The sequence below is a fragment of the Hoplias malabaricus genome, chromosome 16 (assembly GCF_029633855.1).
Source record: "Hoplias malabaricus isolate fHopMal1 chromosome 16, fHopMal1.hap1, whole genome shotgun sequence".
In the NCBI taxonomy this organism is placed as follows: Eukaryota; Metazoa; Chordata; class Actinopteri; order Characiformes; family Erythrinidae; genus Hoplias; species Hoplias malabaricus.
In genome coordinates, this window is record NC_089815.1 from 28,609,469 (window position 1) to 28,629,635 (window position 20,167).

At 43.1% G+C, this 20,167-nt stretch overlaps 1 protein-coding gene across 1 annotated transcript in view; it reads right to left on the reverse strand.

The window, feature by feature from the left end:
* Positions 1-20,167, reverse strand: part of LOC136671270 (inactive N-acetylated-alpha-linked acidic dipeptidase-like protein 2) — a 271,212-nt gene that overhangs the window by 209,329 nt on the left and 41,716 nt on the right. Inside the window, exon 2 of the mRNA XM_066646922.1 lies at positions 1,220-1,727. Within this exon, the coding sequence (XP_066503019.1) occupies positions 1,220-1,727 (508 nt within the window). The remainder of the gene's footprint in view (positions 1-1,219; positions 1,728-20,167) is intronic.

The following is a 20,167-nucleotide window of genomic DNA, read 5'->3' on the forward strand; positions in this document are numbered from 1 at the left end:
CTGGCGCTGTGGCTTGAAAAATAAATGTGACAAAAATAAATAATGAATAGACAATACCAAAAAGACTCGGATTGTCTCACTTCAGTGGAAGCTGAACTGCAAGTTATCTTCCTGACACAAATACACATGCTTTCCCTGATCCCTGGCTCCAAAACAATGTCAAGCCACTTGAGGCTTGTCTACATTTAATTTTAACTTCAGTACCTGCTTGAGACTTCAGATTGGCTGTCAGCCGGCACACAGCTGGGCGCACACTCTCACAGCTGCCACTGCCACTAGTGGGATAGAGAAGCTGTACTTTAGCTGCAGGACTCTCTTTGTTAGAAGCAAGAAGGTCCCACCGAGCCTGTCCTCGGAAAAGCTGCATCTGCTTCATTGGGATGGCTTCCTCTGGCAGGCCGGAATGCCCTTGGAACTACTGCTTCGGTGTTTCCTTCATTCAGCCTCGATGCTTGTTAGAAAGGCACTTGTTTCCCATTAAGAAGTCATGAAGCCTCTATCTTTAATGAGATGATTAACACACCAGGCAAAAGTTAAGTGCTAGGCCCACTGAAGTTCCTACCCTGATGATATTGACTTCGCTTGTTTTAATCATTCCACCTTGAGGAAATATATGTAAACGTGTTTGTGTAATGTGTTTTACTCTTATGTAAGTAAGGGTGTTTTTTTTTTAAATCATTCTGCTGTTGGATTGGAAGGGCATTCATTGAAGAATATTCCAAAATAAAACCCAAAAAATAAAAAATTTAAAGTAACCACACATCACAAGTTTCATTCGAATAAGACACTGACCAAAATGTAAAACACAGGGGCTTCTCTTGCTAGGCTAGGCCAATAAATGTACAATGTATGAGCAGGTTAGTAGAACTTCATAGGAGTGGTCTAATTCTAGGTGTGTCACAAACTGTGGCATTGTAAGTGGTTGCTTTAGAGTGTTAGACTGTTGTAGGTTCATTCGTACAAGGATTTTATGTTGACAAGCCTAGATATGAGTGGAGTAAGAGTCTTTGGAGCTGTAGAGCATGAATATCTGAATCTCTGAGTATCGGAATCTCAAAATGGAAAAAAAAAAACTATGCCTACCCCCTTTCAATTGTAAGAAAATTGTGGAGTTCTGGAGCTCATCTCAACTGCCAAATTTGGTTTGTTCTTTGCATTACCAACTGCATTAATATAAATTAATTCAGCGGTTAAGTAAGAGAAGAAAGGGATTATTGACCTTTGCAGTGCCTGGATCTTCTCTGCAGTGATGCTCTGTACGATTCTTTCCAGCAGGTTTGTGTCTGCGCTGGGCTCTTCTGCCCGTTTCTCAGCTCTGTGTGAGTAGAGGCCGATGAGCAGTCCCAGAAAGAACACTCCGGCTCCCACCAGCAGGTATCTCGCAACGCAGGTCTTGCTCCTCTTTTGGCTCTTGGGCAAGGTCCGGCTGAAATGGGAGACATGGTTGGTCTCCTCTTGGAGACGTTCAAAGCGACCGTGGGGGGACATGGAAGGCTGGATGGGCTCCAGGTCCGGGTCCATGGTTCCACCTGACGAGTGATCCATGGGCCGGTGCTCGACACACTCCAGCTGAAACACGTCCAGTCCAGGCTCTGCCAGCTCTTTCTCCATCTCCCACTCAAGGTCCAGGTCCAGAGACGTCGACTGGAGCTCGTCTCCCTCTGGGTCCCGAGAAATCACAGACCTGCCACGACTGGCTCGAACCTTCCTGTATGCCATACCCTTGGCTACGCACACACAGAATAAGACAGATTTATAACGTGATTAAAACAGGACATGAAGGTAACACAACATAAAAGTGCATCTCTGTAGTATAATCAAAATGATGACATCATAACAGTCAGAAATGAAATGTTGATGTCAATTAATTAAGAAAACCTCTTTTACAATTTTACTCAGAGCATCTGCAAAGTAAAGAGTGTATGCCTGCTGGCAATGTGCAGACTTGTATGCTCATAAACAAAGGCAGATTCCTAATATTTGTAAACTATAACTGTGATTATCACTTGGTATATATCTCCCAAAGTCTCTTTAGCCTTTTTCCCCCTGTATCTTTTCCACCACTAACTATGCAGAGCATTCTCAGGGGAAGCAGTAAGGGCGAACTGCTGCTAAAAATGATCATTAAGGGTGATGACTGGGTAGGATCAAATTCATAAAAAAGGAGACCCAGTGTCAAAGTATGCCATCAAATTTAACTAGCCCTTTTAAAGAGATGAACATCAAACTCAAAACAGCCCAATTGATAATAGCAAAACTCCAAACCGGCCAGATATCTGACAGTGAACAAAGGCAGTTGCTCATTCAAATTCAGCTTCAGAGAGGATTCACTTTTAAACACTGTGGCAAAGAGCAAATCCGCTGCTTCAAAAGCTCACCGCATCAAGTAAAGTGGGAGAAGCCTTTCCTTTTTCTCTAAGAGCAACACTTACAGTTAAACATTCATTTGAGGTCAAGAAAAAAAAGGTCCCCTGATAAAATGAAATGACTTTGTGAGTCCAAAACATTACTATTCCACGCACACGTTCTACCAGCATTTTACATTACATTTCACGCATTTCACTTCAAACATACTTCTATCTTTATCCCTCCGTTTTTTCATTTAAAGCACTGCACAGGCCAGCGTTTCCTCGTGGCTGTTTTATGGGAAGGACAAAATATGATTCTTTTTTCTCCGACATTTGAATGGGAGGTGCTAAACACTAGAGGGAAATGGAGATGGCGCCGGTGCACTTGGCTTCATCAATCTTCTATGGCCCACAAAACTTCTTCAATTTTAGACTGGAATACAGAGGAGGGGCCCCTCATTCCCCCGCTGACCCCCACAATAATATGGGTTGTGAAAGTTTCAGGGCAGTACCGACCCTCCTCTCCCTCGCCTCTCTCCTCTCATCACTCGCTGAGGTAGTGATGAGTCCTGGCTCCCTCCATCGCAGAATGACAGCTGACATTCAATCACCAGAAACGTCAGCAATTTAACGCCTTTCAGCTCCTCAACAGAGCCATCAATTAAAGGCCAATGGAATATACCATCTCTGACTTTTTCCCCCCGACACTGATTTGACAGTGACACCAGGAGTGGAATGCCGCTGGAATACACACGTGTTTAGTCAGGGCTCAATCCGAATATCAATCGTAGGGTCCAACCGAGGGACTGATTTCTAGTAGGAATTAATTGCTTTAGCTTTTTCCACTGGGTCGTTCAGATAAAATGAAACAAACATATAACTAAATGACACCCACCCACTAGTACCTCACTATACTTTCCCCATGCCCTCATTTGCATGAAGTACATCCTAATTCATGACACTAAACCAACAATAACAAATGCCAATGATTTTCCCTCAAAGGTGGGATTTGGGGTCATCTATTACCTGAGATTAAAGAGAATTAAAAAATATCAGAGTAAACGTAATGCCCCCTTTTTCACTTCTGTGCCCCTATGATAAATAGGTACTGAAAATATCAAATCTCGGACTCCTGAATGTATGTGATGTTTATGTCTGGAACTTTATGAATTATGCTATTTATATGATGTGCGTTCATGTCACTGACTGCTACCAGACACTGGTGCTTTGTTGCGACAGCAAATGCTTCGTGTTTTGTCTATTTTCATTTTTGCCCTAATCAATATTTATGAAACTTCGTGCCACAAATGGAATGTAGCTGAAATTGGTGGAGACAAGAAGAGTGGCTGTGTGACCGGCGGCACTAAAAGGCTGAGGTATCGCTGGCGGCAGGAGGGACAACACGCCGTGAGGAGCAAGACTAACGACATCTATCAGGAAACGACTCCAAGCCTGACCCCCACAGGTACCAGACATCACTGGATGTCTCGTCTCCATGCTACAGCCATCCTACAGAGGATGTCTCAATGCAAACAATATGACACAAACTCACACACAACCCATATATATATATATATATATATATATATATATATTTAGGGGTTGGACAATGAAAGTGAAACACCTGGTTTTAGACCACAGTAATTTATTAGTGTGGTGTAGGGCCTCCTTTTGCGGCCAATACACATGACATACACAAGTCCTGCACAGTGGTCAGAGGGATTTGAAGCCATTCTTCTTGCAGGATAGTGGCCAGGTCTCTACGTGATGCTGGTGGAGGAAAACGTTTCCTGACTCGCTCCTCCAAAACACCCCAAAGTGGCTCAATAATATTTAGATCTGGTGACTGTGCAGGCCGTGGGAGATGTTCAACTTCACTTTCATGTTCATCAAACCAGTCTTTCACCAGTCTTGCTGTGTGTATTGGTGCATTGTCGTCCTGATACACGGCACCGCCTTCAGGACACAATGTTTGAACCATTGGGTGCACATGGTCCTCCAGAATGGTTCGGTAGTCCTTGGCAGTGACGCGCCCATCTAGCACAAGTATTAGGCCAAGGGAATGTCATGATACGGCAGCCCAAACCATCACTGATCCACCCCCATGCTTCACACTGGGCATGCAACAGTCTGGTGGTACGCTTCTTTGGGGCGTCTCCACACCGTAACTCTCCCGGATGTGGGGAAAACAGTAAAGGTGGACTCATCAAAGAACAATACATGTTTCACATTGTCCACAGCCCAAGATTTGCGCTCCTTGCACCATTGAAACCGACGTTTGGCATTGGCATGAGTGACCAAAGGTTTGGCTACAGCAGCCCGGCCGTGTACATTGACCCTGTGGAGCTACCGACGGACAGTTCTGGTGGAAACAGGAGAGTTGAGGTGCACATTTAATTCTGCTGTGATTTGGGCAGCCATGGTTTTACAATCCGGGTCAGCACCCGAACATCCCTTTCAGACAGCTTCCTCTTGCGTCCACAGTGAATCCTGTTGGATGTGTTTCGTCCTTCTTGGTGGTATGCTGACATTACCCTGGATACCGTGGCTCTTGATACATCACAAAGACTTGCGGTCTTGGTCACAGATGCGCCGGCAAGACGTGCACCAACAATTTGTCCTCTTTTGAACTGTGGTATGTCACCCGTAATGTTGTGTGCGTTGCAATATTTTGAGCAAAACTCTGCTCTTACCCTCTGCTAATTAACCCTTCACACTCTGCTCTTACTGGTGCAATGTGCAATTAATGAAGATTGGCCACCAGGCTGCTCCAATGTAGCCATGAAACCAGTTCCATTGTCCAATCCCCATACAAATGCAATAAGTAATAAATGGGATGTTTGGAACAACTGCATATGAGCTTAAGGTCACCAGTGAAGCCAAAGTGATGGAGTCCCATTCAGTAGCCTTTGCGGTACTTTGAAGTGATGTTGCTGATCCAGAACTTAATCATCCAACACCAGCATCTCCCTAATGCCCTCATAGACTTTGTATCTTGTAGTTTAAAGCCTTTGCAACTGCAGAAAAGGAAGTCTTCCTTCTGAAACCCTTTATTTCATAAGACATGTTTACATATCTGAGGAGTGCACAAACTGAGGATAAAAACATTTGCTTTTCTGTCACCTTTGCTTTCATGTTTGCCTTTGTGGTTCAGAATGAGAGGAAATAAAGGACGAAAAAAAGAAGAGGGAGTAGATTTTTCCCAAGCGCTGTCCCACTTACCTACCATCAGGCCTGACATGACCTTGTCAGTTGTCGTAGTTAGACAGTATGAAACCAGCTGTCAATCACTCCAGCTGGGGCACGTATCACACACAGCCTAAGATAAGACCGCTTAGACAGAGGGTGCAGCAGTGTGGAGCGAATAAGAACAGAAAATGTCTTCAAAAAGGAACAAGGATTTAAAAAAAAAAAAAAAGTGCTGGGCAAAAAGGCCTCAGCAAAGTCATCGCAGAGGAAGAGCAAATTGAGAGCAGTGTTGTTTTTCAAAGAAATTAAAAAAATAAAGCTTTCTGTGATTAACTTATTTACCAGTCTGTTATATATTCCATTCATTACTGATTCATTACTATTTACTGATTCCACAAAGAGAATAATCTGGTGCAATCAGAGTTGATGAAATCACTAATTAGAATTTAAAGTCCACTCATATTTGGACATAGTGTGGCTTACGGTGATACAGATACTGTGTTGTGACTCCATCGATAAATCTTAATGAGGGTTATTTACTCTGGAAGTATCACAAATCACACCTATTCTTCACGATTACGAGGCCATGCTACATGAATGTTCCTGGAACACTGGATTTAGACCATTCATCCACGCCATCAATGCCATTAGTTAAAACATTTCTATTTCCGGATCTGTGTGAATAGGCCATACACATCCTATAAAGGCCTTCCTTCTGAAAGCTCTGCTTTTTAGATTCCCAGAACCAACGTGAGGATCCATATTCAAAGTAGGCTGGCTTTCCATAGGAGCTTGAATGTGGCTTCACACTGCCCCCAGTGAAAGATGCTTCATTTGTGCGTTTCCGATCAATACGCGGAGGTGAAAGAGATACCAGCATGATGAAGATAGATCTGATTCAAAAGATGAATCACCTGTTGCTGAAACAGATCAACCACAGCAACAGATCAATGGCTTGCATCCATTAGGTTGGGTCTGGAGAGAAAGAAGCAGACAAAGAGATGGCGCGAGCGTTCGTTCGGAAGGCTCTAAAGTGGGATCAGGGTTATTGAGGCTATCTATCAAGCTAAACTGCAATGAGAGATATTGCGTCCATTTGTACCGGCTGAAATGTGGAAACTGACACATTCGATAAAAGGACAGGCAACACAGCTTGTACCTCCTAAAAGAGATTAAGGCCCTCTGCTCAGACCGTTATGGCCAGAGTTAAACTACAAATCCTTCATTAAAATTCTGCAAAAACACACGGGATGAGGATTTGCGACCTACTCTGAGACACTGCGAAGATACCATGGGCTCAACTGAGCGACACAGCGGTTACGGTTTGATTTTTTAGGCATCCTGATTTCCAGAAATCAAGCATGTGCTGATTTTCATCCGCGACGGTAACAAAATAACAGATCCCGTGTGTAAAGTGATGTTTCTGCTGCAGATTTCGGTTTAAAAAGTAGTTTTCATGTTGACCGTATCCTAAAGGGAGGGCAGAGAGAGCGAGCTTACTCGCAATCAGACTTTCCTAAGTGCCGTTAATGCTGAGACTGGAATGTTCTGACAGTATGCCTCTGATTTGTCGGACTGAGTGAACTCTGGTGACTCATCAGAAAGCTGGCAGATCACTCAATAGGAACATCAGAAATTGTTCAGTGCACTCACACAGCAATCAGCAGACGTTCCGTGATTCATTAGAGCTCTCATTTGGTGTGCAGCACTGCTTATAGCTGGGAATACTCCAGTTTTTATGTAGCACTTTTGATGCCACACTTTTAAACGGGAATGCACTAATGGCACCCTTTCATGTTTGGCTAATTGCAGGAGCCAAAATAATAATTTAAGTGAATGCAGCTATGATTATTTGTGCTGTAGTTGTAGTAAGGTGAACGAGAGATGAAAACACCTTCCTTATTTCAGATCCTTGTGATGATACATTCATTCTCTATTCACTGAAATGCAGCGTAAGCAGCTGCCATTTGCCTTTATCGCAGATTTATATTTCACATTAAGGCAAGCCTGGCCTTGCTCATAAATTTAATCACGCTATTTCTCAGCTGGATATACCAGAACACACGAGCATTTTTATTACAAATCAGAGATGGTTTGTTGCTGTTTTTGTGTGATTAAAGTTTACCTTTATTTAGAAGTTTGAACTCTACAAATCGACAAATGAATGCATGATCTTCTTTTGTGTCTATTTCCTTTTTTCCGTACAAACTTCTTCAAAGCTTCTCATCTTCTCACACCCATATACAGTATGTACTACTATAAGAAAGCATCTGTCTGTTTATAATGGTGCTGCCAAAGAAAAAGTTGCATCTCCAAAATAGTAACTTTACAGGAAGTGGAAAACAATGGAAGCTAAAGTATAAACATTTTATTCCGAGTAATTTTGGAGCATTTTCATTGGTCCTGTCATCATGAATTTTTCACACAGTTTAAAGGACTGTTACTGTTGCAAATGACAGTGATGATATATAACACGAATCTCGTCATGTATGCCTAACCTACACAGGAAGAAGAAACGCTAATATAAACACAACTTGGGGCAACAATTCATCAGTCTTAAAGATCTGAGCTATGATCCCCATGAGGAGGCCATATGCTACTCACTTTACTCCACTGGGCTCCTAGTTAATCAAGCCAATGCACTAATTGGAATTCTGCCTGGCTGAGAATCCCAGAGGTATACAATACTCTTAAAATGAATTTAAACACAGATTGTGATTAAACAATACTTTCTTTGGCATCCTATTATTACCACTGTATAACACACCTTCTGCAAACATCCCTAAGCGAAGATGAGGACTGAAAATGGACTGTTCTGCTGATTATACATTTGTTCAGTGCATCGTTCCAGCTGATTTTCATTTTCGCAACATAATAGCATTATGATGATCAAAGGCTTAAGCTTTATGTGAAACATCAGCAAATCTCCAAACATTAATCTTACATGAACAAAACTGCAAACATAAACTTAATAATGATAAAGAAGAACAGTACAGTGAATCAATAGCCTGCATTCCCTAGGGATTTCACATCCAATGAAGCTCCTTTTTTTTTTTATATGAAAGTCACTCACGACCAAGGAGAGTGCATCTAAATATAGTGAGGCTCGCTGGTGTTCAGCTATACACAGATCAGTCATTATCACCCAATGCTGTCACAAATAGAATGTCACCTTCAGGTGTAAATGAGGTCTTCCCCATTTGTGACACAGTGATAGATCGCCATAATGCCAGTCACGCTGTCAACACCAGAAGCAAAAAACCTGAAATAATGAACGGCCCTTTTGATCCAGCTCTGTTTCCTATGTTTCACTCCTAAATAGGAGTGAGAACGACTTCAGGAAATGACACAAAAATCAAAGCTAAAGAAGCTAACCACATGAATAAATGACTGAATGAATGAGTGACAAGACAAAATTCCTAAGAGAATGACTATGAGTATAAGAAAGTACTATTTCTGCTCTATAAAGTCTGTTTTGTTCTCTCTCTCTCTCTCTCTCTCTCTCTCTCTGTCTCGCTCTCTCACGCTCTGTCTTGCTCTCTCTCTGTCTCTCTCTCTGTCTCACTCTCTCTCTCTGTCTCACTCTCTCTCTCTCCCTCTCTCTGCTCTCTCTCTCTCTCTCTCTCTCTCTCTCTCTGTCTCTCCCTCGGTCTCTCCCTCTGTCTCTCTCTCTGTCTCGTTCTCTCTCTGTCTCGTTCTCTCTCTCTCTCTCTCTCTCTCTCTCTCTCTCTCTCTCTAATGTGTGCAAAATAGTGAGTCCATAATGTCCACATAACACTTTACACATAAACTGAGTGGAATCCTCTGGTGCATTTAACGCTGTATATTATTCAGCTCTTTACAATGAAAATTTTGCAGAAGTCCAGAAGTTGTCAGTAGAGTGAGTCATGAGGCTGAAGTGTAAATGCTTTCAGCCAGCGCTTCTTTGAAGAGACTTAACGGGGTGCTTATATTTAGTCACGCTACTCTTAAATATTCTCGGGCCCATTTGGTAGTGTGAAGAGGCTGGTGTCCCCAGCCATCTGGACTCCCTCCCCCTCCACACGTTCCTCTCCCTGGGCTCCAAACCTCTGTGTTTCAGCCCACTCCAGTGCTCCAGCTCCCTGGCAGCCTCCTCCCTCAAACCTCGCCAACAGATGGCTCTGCAGCAGGTAATAATGACCCAAGACAAACTCTTAAATTGATTACGCTTTAGTGAGGGCATACATACAAAGGAGCAGCCTCGCTGAGCATGTTCAACATACTCTTAATTCAGAGGGCCATACAAACATGCAGATCAATATCACAATCATATCACATTCTACCATTTTATCAAAAATGTTGATGTATTAAATATATTTAAACACCAGTTTTAAAAAAAGTGGATATATTCCCAATAACAGCTCTGCGCATGTAAGGCCTACACCACTGGCAGCCAGCAGGGGGCTTTGGCAGCACTCTGGAACAAACAGAGCCGGTAGCCAAAAGAAACTCCAATTCCCAGACTCCTCTGTGCTAATTAGCACTGTGTGGGCACACATGCTGAGATCTGGATATAAGCTCACCCCAAAGAGGCCCAGGGTCCCGTACAGGACTGGGGGCTTGGTTGCCTCTACCTACCTACCTATATATATATATATATATATATATACACATACATACACATATACACAAAATTACTCCAAATAAAATATAAAAAAAAGACTGTTTCAAACACAAGAGAGCCTAGAAATAATATAAATTATAAAGACAGCTCCAAACAATAGACAAAAGAGAATAGAACCAAGTCTCCAAGCAAAAGAAAAGGCCAAAAAAAAAAAAAAAAAACTCAGATTGTTAACCGTCCCAGTTCATGTTTTTGTGTTCTCTTATGTTGGTTAATTGCTTTCTTCTAACCTCATTTTTTCTGTTTACTAATGTCATTGTAGCATTCCTTTGTTTGGCATTCCTATTTTCCCCCAATTGTACCCAAACATAGTTGACCACACTGCAGTTGTGCCTCACAGTGGGGCAGTTGTAAATTACACAATTAATAACCTGTACATCCCCATTTCAAATACTCTCGAGAGTGACAACCCATTTCAGTGCATTCACATTCATTGTTTTCTAACACAGGACCCTCACTATCCTTAGTTCTCAAAGGTTTTCTTAATTTCCCCTCAATATAATAGTTGCTTTATATTGGTGTCTGTTTGTGCATATAAGAATAGCTAAAACCATACACAGTCTATATAAAAGGGGGCTGTTAAATGTACAGGGTGGGCCATTTATATGGATACAGCTTAATAAAATGGGAATGAATGGTGAAATTAACTTCCTGTTTGTGGCACATTAGTATATGGGAGGTGGGGGGGGGGACTTTTCAAGATGGGTGGTGACCATGGCGGCCATTTTGAAGTCGGCCATTTTGGATCCAACTTTTGTTTTTTCAAATGGAAGAGGGTCATGTGACACATCAAACTTATTCTTTCATGAGTTATTTACAATATCAATATACTAATAAACTCCCATATACTAATGTGCCACAAAAAGGAAGTTAATATCACCAACCATTCCCATTTTATTAAGGTGTATCCATATAAATGGCCCACCCTGTATACACAGCAGTCTTGTACAAGAGGGGTTCACTGAACGATCCAGCAGGAATAATTAGTGGTCATGAATTGAAATCTTAAAAAAAGGAGCCCTGAACGGTTAGTGCAGGCACAGCAGACTACCTGGGGGAGCAATCTCTCCTGATGGCCTTTACACTAACAAGCCCTCTGCTGGACCTGAGATCCTCTTAACGTCTCAACAATTTGTAGCCTTGCAGTGGTTCTCCAGCCTGGCAATTTCAATACAGCTGGACAACAAACCGCCCCTGCTCTTACTCTCCAGGACCCTCAAGCATTTGGGCTCCAGTTAAGACAAACAAATGCAGCCCTAACGTCCATAGGATCTGGGTTCCATATTATCACATTTTGAGTCTGGGTGACTTTGTCACTCTCTTCCAGCCTTTGCTGTTCCCTGCTCTCAGAGTTAACAACAAACACAAGTGTCAGAGTGGGTGGCCATATTTCAGGCGGCTAAAACATGTCTTTAATCTTTGCAGAGAGTCCCTCCATCACGGGAGCCATAATTTGAAGCCCCCCCGTGACACATTCAGCAAGAGCTGACAGCCCCTCACTATGAAAGGGGGCCTGATCATTTGGAAAAAAATCTATATACTCCATCCATTCATTTCGCTGCTGGAATGACGCATTTCCTAAAGTGGCTACACCTGGGCCGTGTGAACACGCTCTCAGCAAATAATCCTGCTCAAGAGCTGTCTGTGTACGGACCTAATCACTGGCTATTTATCTTCCAAACAAGGGAAACAGCATGGTGTATCCAGACAACAGGAGAAGGAAGGGGAAGGTCAAAGGAAAATGGGACTTCCAACAACCTGACTGACCACCAACACTGTGTAGTTGAGTAGAGAGTAGTATTCATCTTCAGGGGCCTTAACATGACAGGAAGTGTGTGGGTTGCTTGGGTTACAAGACAAAATAAAAGCTATGGAGGTAAATAAATAAAAAATCTAATAAAAAAAAAGTCGAATAAAGACAGTGACTTAATAGAATTAATATACGTTGTCGATACATTTGTGTAATATTCTGTTCATATTTGTTAGATCTGTACATTGAAGATGACAGTAAAATGAATGTATACAGGGCTGTCTGTATTTCCTCAAATGCAAATTAGCCAAGATAATGGCGAGCACATGGGGAAAAAAAAAGGACCAATGCAGACTTTCACGGCAGATAAAAAGATACAGGAGAAACCATCAGCTGAACACAGAGCATAGCTGAGCTCTTTGTGCACGAGACAAATCTTTTAGGGGGGGAGTCTACTCACTACTTGGCTTCATTCCTCAGCAAAGGGATGTTTTTTCTTATCTGCTCTTTTTTTCCTCTTCCCAGAGTTTGCTTTGAAATTCAGCGGCTGAGGTCACGTCGGGCGGCCTTTTCTTCAGAGCACATGTGAGTGCAGTGGGGAAAAAAGGGTTGTGAAAGTGCTGCTCAGTAATACACACACACACACACACACACACACACAATCTTGTCTCCATGGTTTCAGGGGATAAAACATACTTCTAATCTTTATGTGGAGACATACCTTAAAATGTTTTACGTTACTGAAGTATTATTTTTGTGTCCCCACAAGTTAGACATATCCCAATAATGTGAGTGTGTAAACAGATTTCATTCCCCACAACATGCCAAAATTTGGACCACACACGCACACTCAGAACTGTCTTATCTCATTTTCATTCATTCATTCATTATCTGTAACCCTTATCCAGTTCAGGGTCGCGGTGGGTCCAGAGCCTACCTGGAATCATTGGGCGCAAGGCAGGAATACACCCTGGAGGGGGCGCCACACACATGCATTCACTCACACAATCACACCTAGGGACACTTTTGAGTCGCCAATCCACCTACCAACATGTGTTTTTTGGACTGTGGGAGGAAACCTGAGCACCCGAAGGAAACCCATGCAGACACAGGGAGAACACACCACACTCCTCACAGACAGTCACCCGGAGGAAACCCATGCAGACACAGGGAGAACACACCACACTCCTCACAGACAGTCACCCGGAGGAAACCCACACGGACACATGGAGAACACACCACACTCCTCACAGACAGTCACCCGGAGGAAACCCATGCAGACACAGGGAGAACACACCACACTCCTCACAGACAGTCACCCAGAGGAAACCCACGCAGACACAGGGAGAACACACTACACTCCTCACAGACAGTCACCCGGAGGAAACCCACGCAGACACAGGGAGAACACACCACACTCCTCACAGACAGTCGCCCGGAGGAAACCCACGCAGACACAGAGAGAACACACCACACTTCTCACAGACAGTCACCCGGAGGAAACCCACGCAGACACAGGGAGAACACACCACACTCCTCACAGACAGTCGCCCGGAGGAAACCCACGCGGACACAGGGAGAACACACCACACTCCTCACAGACAGTCACCCGGAGCGGGAATCGAACCCACAACCTCCAGGTCCCTGGAGCTGTGTGACTGCGACACCTACCTACTCCACCACCGTGCCGCCCCTGATCTCATTTTCACACACAGAAAATAAAATTTAAATTGTGGTGATGTAGTATTTCAGCCTCATTATTTAATAGTGACAAATCCTCAATCTGTATTATTTTTTATTTATTCCCCCCAGGTTTAAAAACCGAGATAGTGATAAACACACACTGGGCAAATGAAAGACGACAGCAGGGATGCACTACAGCAAATGTAGCTCCACTGACCATGCCTTTATTTAGAGGTTCATAATGAAATAGTTACCTCCGTGTGTGTGATAGATTCCAGCCACCCAGCTCCATTAATCATTCAGTGTGGATGTGAGTAAATTAAATTAGCACAGCAAAAAAAAAAAAAAAAAAAAAGAAAGAAAAAAAAAGTTCATTCAGCATGAACTGCTGGCAGTAACAAACTGATTGCATGTTTTCAAGGAGTTCAAATAATGTTTAATTGATTAGCAAATTAATAAACAGTTGAACTCTCATATCAGTGGCAGTTTCAGTAATTAGAGACTAGACTGTAATTATTGTGGGAACAATAAACAACGGGTGCCATGTGTTTTGCTTATATCAAATTATTAGGTGACTGCAGACAAAGGCACTGGCTGCAACAATAGTTTTGTTCTACGAAAAAATACACACTATGGCCATGTTCTGTGTACGTCTGCTCACCCAACATTTCTTCTGAATTGGACGGTAAGAATAAGTCATTTTTCTCCTCTCTCTTTTCATCACGAGTCATTTCTGCGAGGGTTTATTTGCTTTTGACCTTGAGAGCATTAGTGAGGTCGGGTACATTTCTGGATCTCAAACTGCGCTCTGACTCATCCCACATTTTTCTGAGTTGATCCCCACTCCAGTGACCCCAGTTACAAAATGCCTCTGCCTGACACTTGGCATTGAACATGGCGACCGCAAGCTCATGTGCAGCTGCTTGTTTCATGCTGTTCTCTAGAGATTAAACAGCAAAATCACTAATAAATTAGCACTGTCTTTTATGACAGTCTATATATTCATTTCATTCATTATCTGTAACCCTTATCCAGTTCAGGGTCGCAGTGGGTCCAGAGCCTACCTGGAATCATTGGGCGCAAGGCAGGAATACACCCTGGAGGGGGCACCAGTCCTTCACAGGGCAACACAGACACACACACACATTCACTCACACACTTTTCAACACAGACACACACACACACACATTCACTTTTCACACCTACGGACACTTATGAATTGCCAATCCACCTACCAACGTGTGTTTTTGGACTGTGGGAGGAAACCGGAGCACCCAGAGGAAACCCACACAGACACAGGGAGAATACACCACACTCCTCACAGACAGTCACCCGGAGGACACCCACACAGACACAGGGAGAATACACCACACTCCTCACAGACAGTCACCCGGAGGAAACCCACGCAGACACAGGGAGAATACACCACACTCCTCACAGACAGTCACCCGGAGGAAACCCACGCAGACACAGGGAGAACACACCACACTCCTCACAGACAGTCACCCGGAGGAAACCCACGCAGACACAGGGAGAATACACCACACTCCTCACAGACAGTCACCCGGAGGAAACCCACGCAGACACAGGGAGAACACACCACACTCCTCACAGACAGTCACCCGGAGGAAACCCACGCAGACACAGGGAGAACACACCACACTCCTCACAGACAGTCACCCGGAGGAAAACCACGCAGACACAGGGAGAACACACCACACTCCTCACAGACAGTCACCCGGAGGAAACCCACGCAGACACAAGAAGAACACACCACACTCCTCACAGACAGTCACCCGGAGGAAACCCACGCGGACACAGGGAGAACACACCACAGTCCTCACAGACAGTCACCCGGAGGAAACCCACGCAGACACAGGGAGAACACACCACACTCCTCACAGACAGTCACCCGGAGCGGGAATCGAACCCACAACCTCCAAGTCCCTGGAGCTGTGTGACTGCGACACCTCCCTGCTGCACCACCGTGGCGCCCATACTCATTTCAATGTAATGATAACAGATAATCCAGAGATAATCCAAGTAACTTTACTGAAATTTCAAACGAGGAACAACCTTAAAAAAGCTGGCATTATGGTTCAGTTCAGTATTTGTGGATGCTGCTGCAATCGTCGTATCCTTCTGCTCAGAGGAACAGCCTAAAAACAAAGAATGAAGATGGATTCCTCGTTGTGAATCCAGAATAAATAAAAGGTATGGGTCATTCCTAAGAATAACTGTTAGCATAACTGCTTTACACCTTAATTTCAGATTCAGAGCCACTGTATTTGCAAACAGTTCCTCTACCCATGAATTTTGCACACTGAGAAGGAAGCGTACCCTTTAATTTCATGGCTCCTTAACTTTCATACAGTTAATTTTACTCGTGCCTCACCATATTTCCACCTATTGTGTGCAATTTCTGAGAAATTAGGGGAGGTTGAGGATAGAGGAGGATAAAAAAGCAACAAGTTAATGTACTCAACCACACAAGAATAGCAGGGCAAGGGCGCTTGAATATGCATTTGACAAATTCCACAATGCTACTTTGAGGAGAATAAGAAAAAAGAGAAATAATAGAATATGACACTTCACATTCTCAAAAGAAAGGCATCCAAGCTTCTACTCTGCGTGGAGAGGGATGAAAGGAACACAATATAACTACAACAAAGAACGAAAAAACATGGAAAATCATTCAGGGCACTTTTGCAGTTTGAATTTTCAGCCTAAAATTATTTCCTACTTTTAATACAATAGTCACTTTCCACTTTACTCTACTCTGGATTTCAGATTCCCTGCCGATTACTTCATCCACATCTCAATAGCTTCAAACCAAAGGGTACAATGAGGACACTTTTACAGGCCCCAAAAAATGAAATCACAAACACTGTGAAATGTTTTTTTACAGAGGCCTGAGTAAACTCTCAGAGATGGACCAATAAAGAAAGAGCGCAGGGGGAAATAAGCAGTAATGTCACAGTTACACACCTACATTTACAGAGTCTCTCAAAAACAATATAAAGATGTGAGTCAATGCGGGGCAAAAGTATGCCTTTTAATATTTCACAAATCCATGACTGCTGTCTGAACATGAACTGTCAATAACCAGTGACATTTCCCACAGCTCTCATTATGGACAGGAAAAAAAACTGATGAATCTATTGAAATAAAAGAAACGTACACTTCTACACACCTAGCAAATTCTTCAAAAATGAATAACAAGTCACGATGCTATTTCCAATGACAAATATAGACTAATCACTTCACAAATCCCTCCACATCTCAGACGTGTAGGTTCTAGTACAACTTCTTGTCACGGCTGCGCAGGGAGGACGAGGAGACGGACGTAAAGGCAAGGAATTTTATTAAACACAGACAGAATCAAAATAAACACGGGTAGTAAAGACAAAACTAACTAAACAGAGCTTAACAAGGACGGACAGGGAAGAGCCATGAACCGGGGTAGACGCGTGAGAACAGCGGGACTGTGAAACACATATCTACACACACAACACCAGACCAGGGAGCGCTGAATCAAAGGGACTATATAAGGACAAGGCAAACGAGGAACACCTGGAGACAATAACGAGAGAGAGAGAGAGAGGCAGGACTAAGGTGGGGCTAGGGCGGAACCAGGGCGGAGACAGGAACAACAACAAACAGGGTCATGTGCTACATGAGCACTTGGTGGGGTAAACAGGCAGGACTGGACCAGGATGTGACATTTCTAATAAAATGAGAAACATTTAATATATGATTCGGAAACTGTATGATGTATTGTGTATGTTTTTTGCAGTTTCCCATGTTGGTGTGCATTTCAGCAAAATAATACTAATACCCTTGTCGAAGCTTAACATTTTGAAGCTGTACCACCACTCACACCATTTAACATGTGTGTGTAAAGCGGTAAGAAGCCTAAGCTATGCTCCAGTTCCAGAGTCTTCTTATACACCAAAGAAATATGGAGAGCCTCCCCATACTCTGGGCATGAAAATGGGAGGAAATGCTATATTAGTCCATGCATGCACTGCTGGACTGCTAAAATATACTATTGGAGGTAATCTACATTCCTCAAAGGGGCCATGTCGAGAGAGGAAGGATAAATAAAGTGGTTTGCTATCGCCCGGCTGCAAATTTTCTGTACCTTGAACTAGGTCAGCGAGAGGGACCTGTTCTGGGTGAGGCAGGAGAGAGAGGCTTGCCTATGGGAGACGCTCTTAAGGTGGTAAATTGTACTGCAATGCTAAATTCTAAGAGGCGATAGTGATCTGTGGAGTTGAGATGGGGAAACTGGGACACAGTAGTGACACTACGGAGCTGGACAAAATGGCCATAATGTGGCTTTAAAGCCAAATGCCATATAACAGCTGGGGACTTCTACTACATCAGGGGCTTGTCAGAGTTTGTTTCATTTAAGACCTCAAATGCTGTTGGTGCACAGCCCTACAACTATGTCCATTTTGTCCAGTTCTGTAATACCACTACTGCGTCCCGCTTTTCCCATTTCTACTCCACAGATCGCTAGCTTATTTCACAGTAGTCCGTTTTCCTGGTACCATATGCTTTTGTTGTTGTTTTGGTTCTAGACTCTAGCCCTGCCCCTTTTTCCATGCCCAAATATGCCAAACCTCTAACCCCTCCCCCATCATCTCTCCAAGATGTTTGTGTTCAAACGTACGTACCCCATTGTTTGTCTTATATGTTACATTTGTGAACACAAGGGTAATATATCCATTGTATATCATCAGCTTCGGAACAGAACTCTTTATCTCAGCTTGCATCATTGAAAATGTCAGCCCTCACGGTGTCAAATCTTCAAGAGGGAAACTGAAATGATTTAAAACTCTTGGGAATAACAATCTCACATTAACCTTCACTATAAACTCAGAGAGTTTCTCCTGAAACGTTATCATTCTGGAGATACAAGGATTTTGTTCATGAGGTGGGTTGTGGGGGAAAGTGGGGGTGGGGTGTTATTACCCTTTGCCCTGCCTAGAAATACAGGCAATAAGCCATTTCTGTTGTTTTGGACATAGAGTCTTATCTAGTTTGGTTAGAATATATTCAGACGTGTTCTACACCCATCTGAAAGAATGCAGATGTAGGATCCCCCACTTAACTGCTGGAGAAAGACAGATAACATCTCAAAGTCCAATATCTTATTTCCCAGGGCTGGCGAAGGCATGTACATGACATTTAACACTGATAAGCCTAGCATTACATTTAACAGGAGGTGGGTAAAAGCAGCCTAACAGGCTTATATTACAGTTCACGCCCTGTAACATCAAGGCCATCAAACCCATGTTGTTAAACACACATCAACAGCGCTCCCGATTTATCACCAATCAAGCATGAACATCTCGCCACTCCTGTGCCAGTGATTTAAATATTGCCCTTATTAACTTTATGGACAAAAGTAATTGCTTGTGTGATAAGACTTTGCTGACACAGGCAAAAATGAACTTCTGGGGCTCATGGGGAATTTCTAATGGCAAACAATCAATTAACGAGCCGGGGGAATTGGTGGAGCTTTGGGAGATGACAAGGTGTCTGAAGAGTCTCCATCTCTCTTATACATTCTCATTCTCTCTCTCTTTCTCTCTCTCTCTCTCTCTTTCTCTCTCTCTCTCATACACACTTCTTCCCTTCAGCTAATTTAATCCTTCAATGATATTGAAAGTGAAAATGTACAAAGGATAATTGAATATTGAAAACGAGAAAGGAAATTTGATGCAAGAAGCTTAAGGGGAAAAAAAGGAATATAGCTACATTAGTCACACATGCAAGTTTGCTAATGGTCTGAGGAGGATTTTGTTTGGAGGGGAAAAGCATAAACTGCTCAAAAACCAACAGCAGGTATCTGAATGTTCAAGTGTACTATGAGATAAAAATTAAAATTAAACAGAAAAATGCAATCAACAACATAGCCTTCAGAGGGACAGCAGGCCATGTCCAATATATTAAAAAGTAAAAAATGTATAGAAAAAAATATAGTGCAGAGGTCAGCGACTTCCATTTGATGTGTTTAATTTCTTGCCAAAAACCATAGTTACAGATTTTCACTGAAAGAAAAAACACAATAAAAACTGCAAATTAATAATGTTTCTGGTGAACAATGAAAGTGGTCACTTATGAGCCCACAGCTTAACATCTTGAAGATGTTTGGGATTATGTGAATAATGAGAAACATTCATTCATTTATTCATTCATTATCTGTACGCGCTTCTCCAATTCAGGGTCACGGTGGGGCCAGAGCCTACCTGGAATCATTGGGCGCAAGGCGGGATTACACCCTGGAGGGGGCACCAGTCCTTCACAGGGCAACACAGACACACACACACATTCACGGACATTTTGAGTCGCCAATCCACCTACCAACGTGTGTTTTTGGACTTTGGGAGGAAACCGGAGCACCCGGAGGAAACCCACGCGGACACAGAGAGAACACACCACACTCCTCACAGACAGTCACCCGGAGGAAACCCAAGCAGACACAGAGAGAACACACCACACTCCTCACAGACAGTCACCCGGAGCGGGAATCAAACCCAC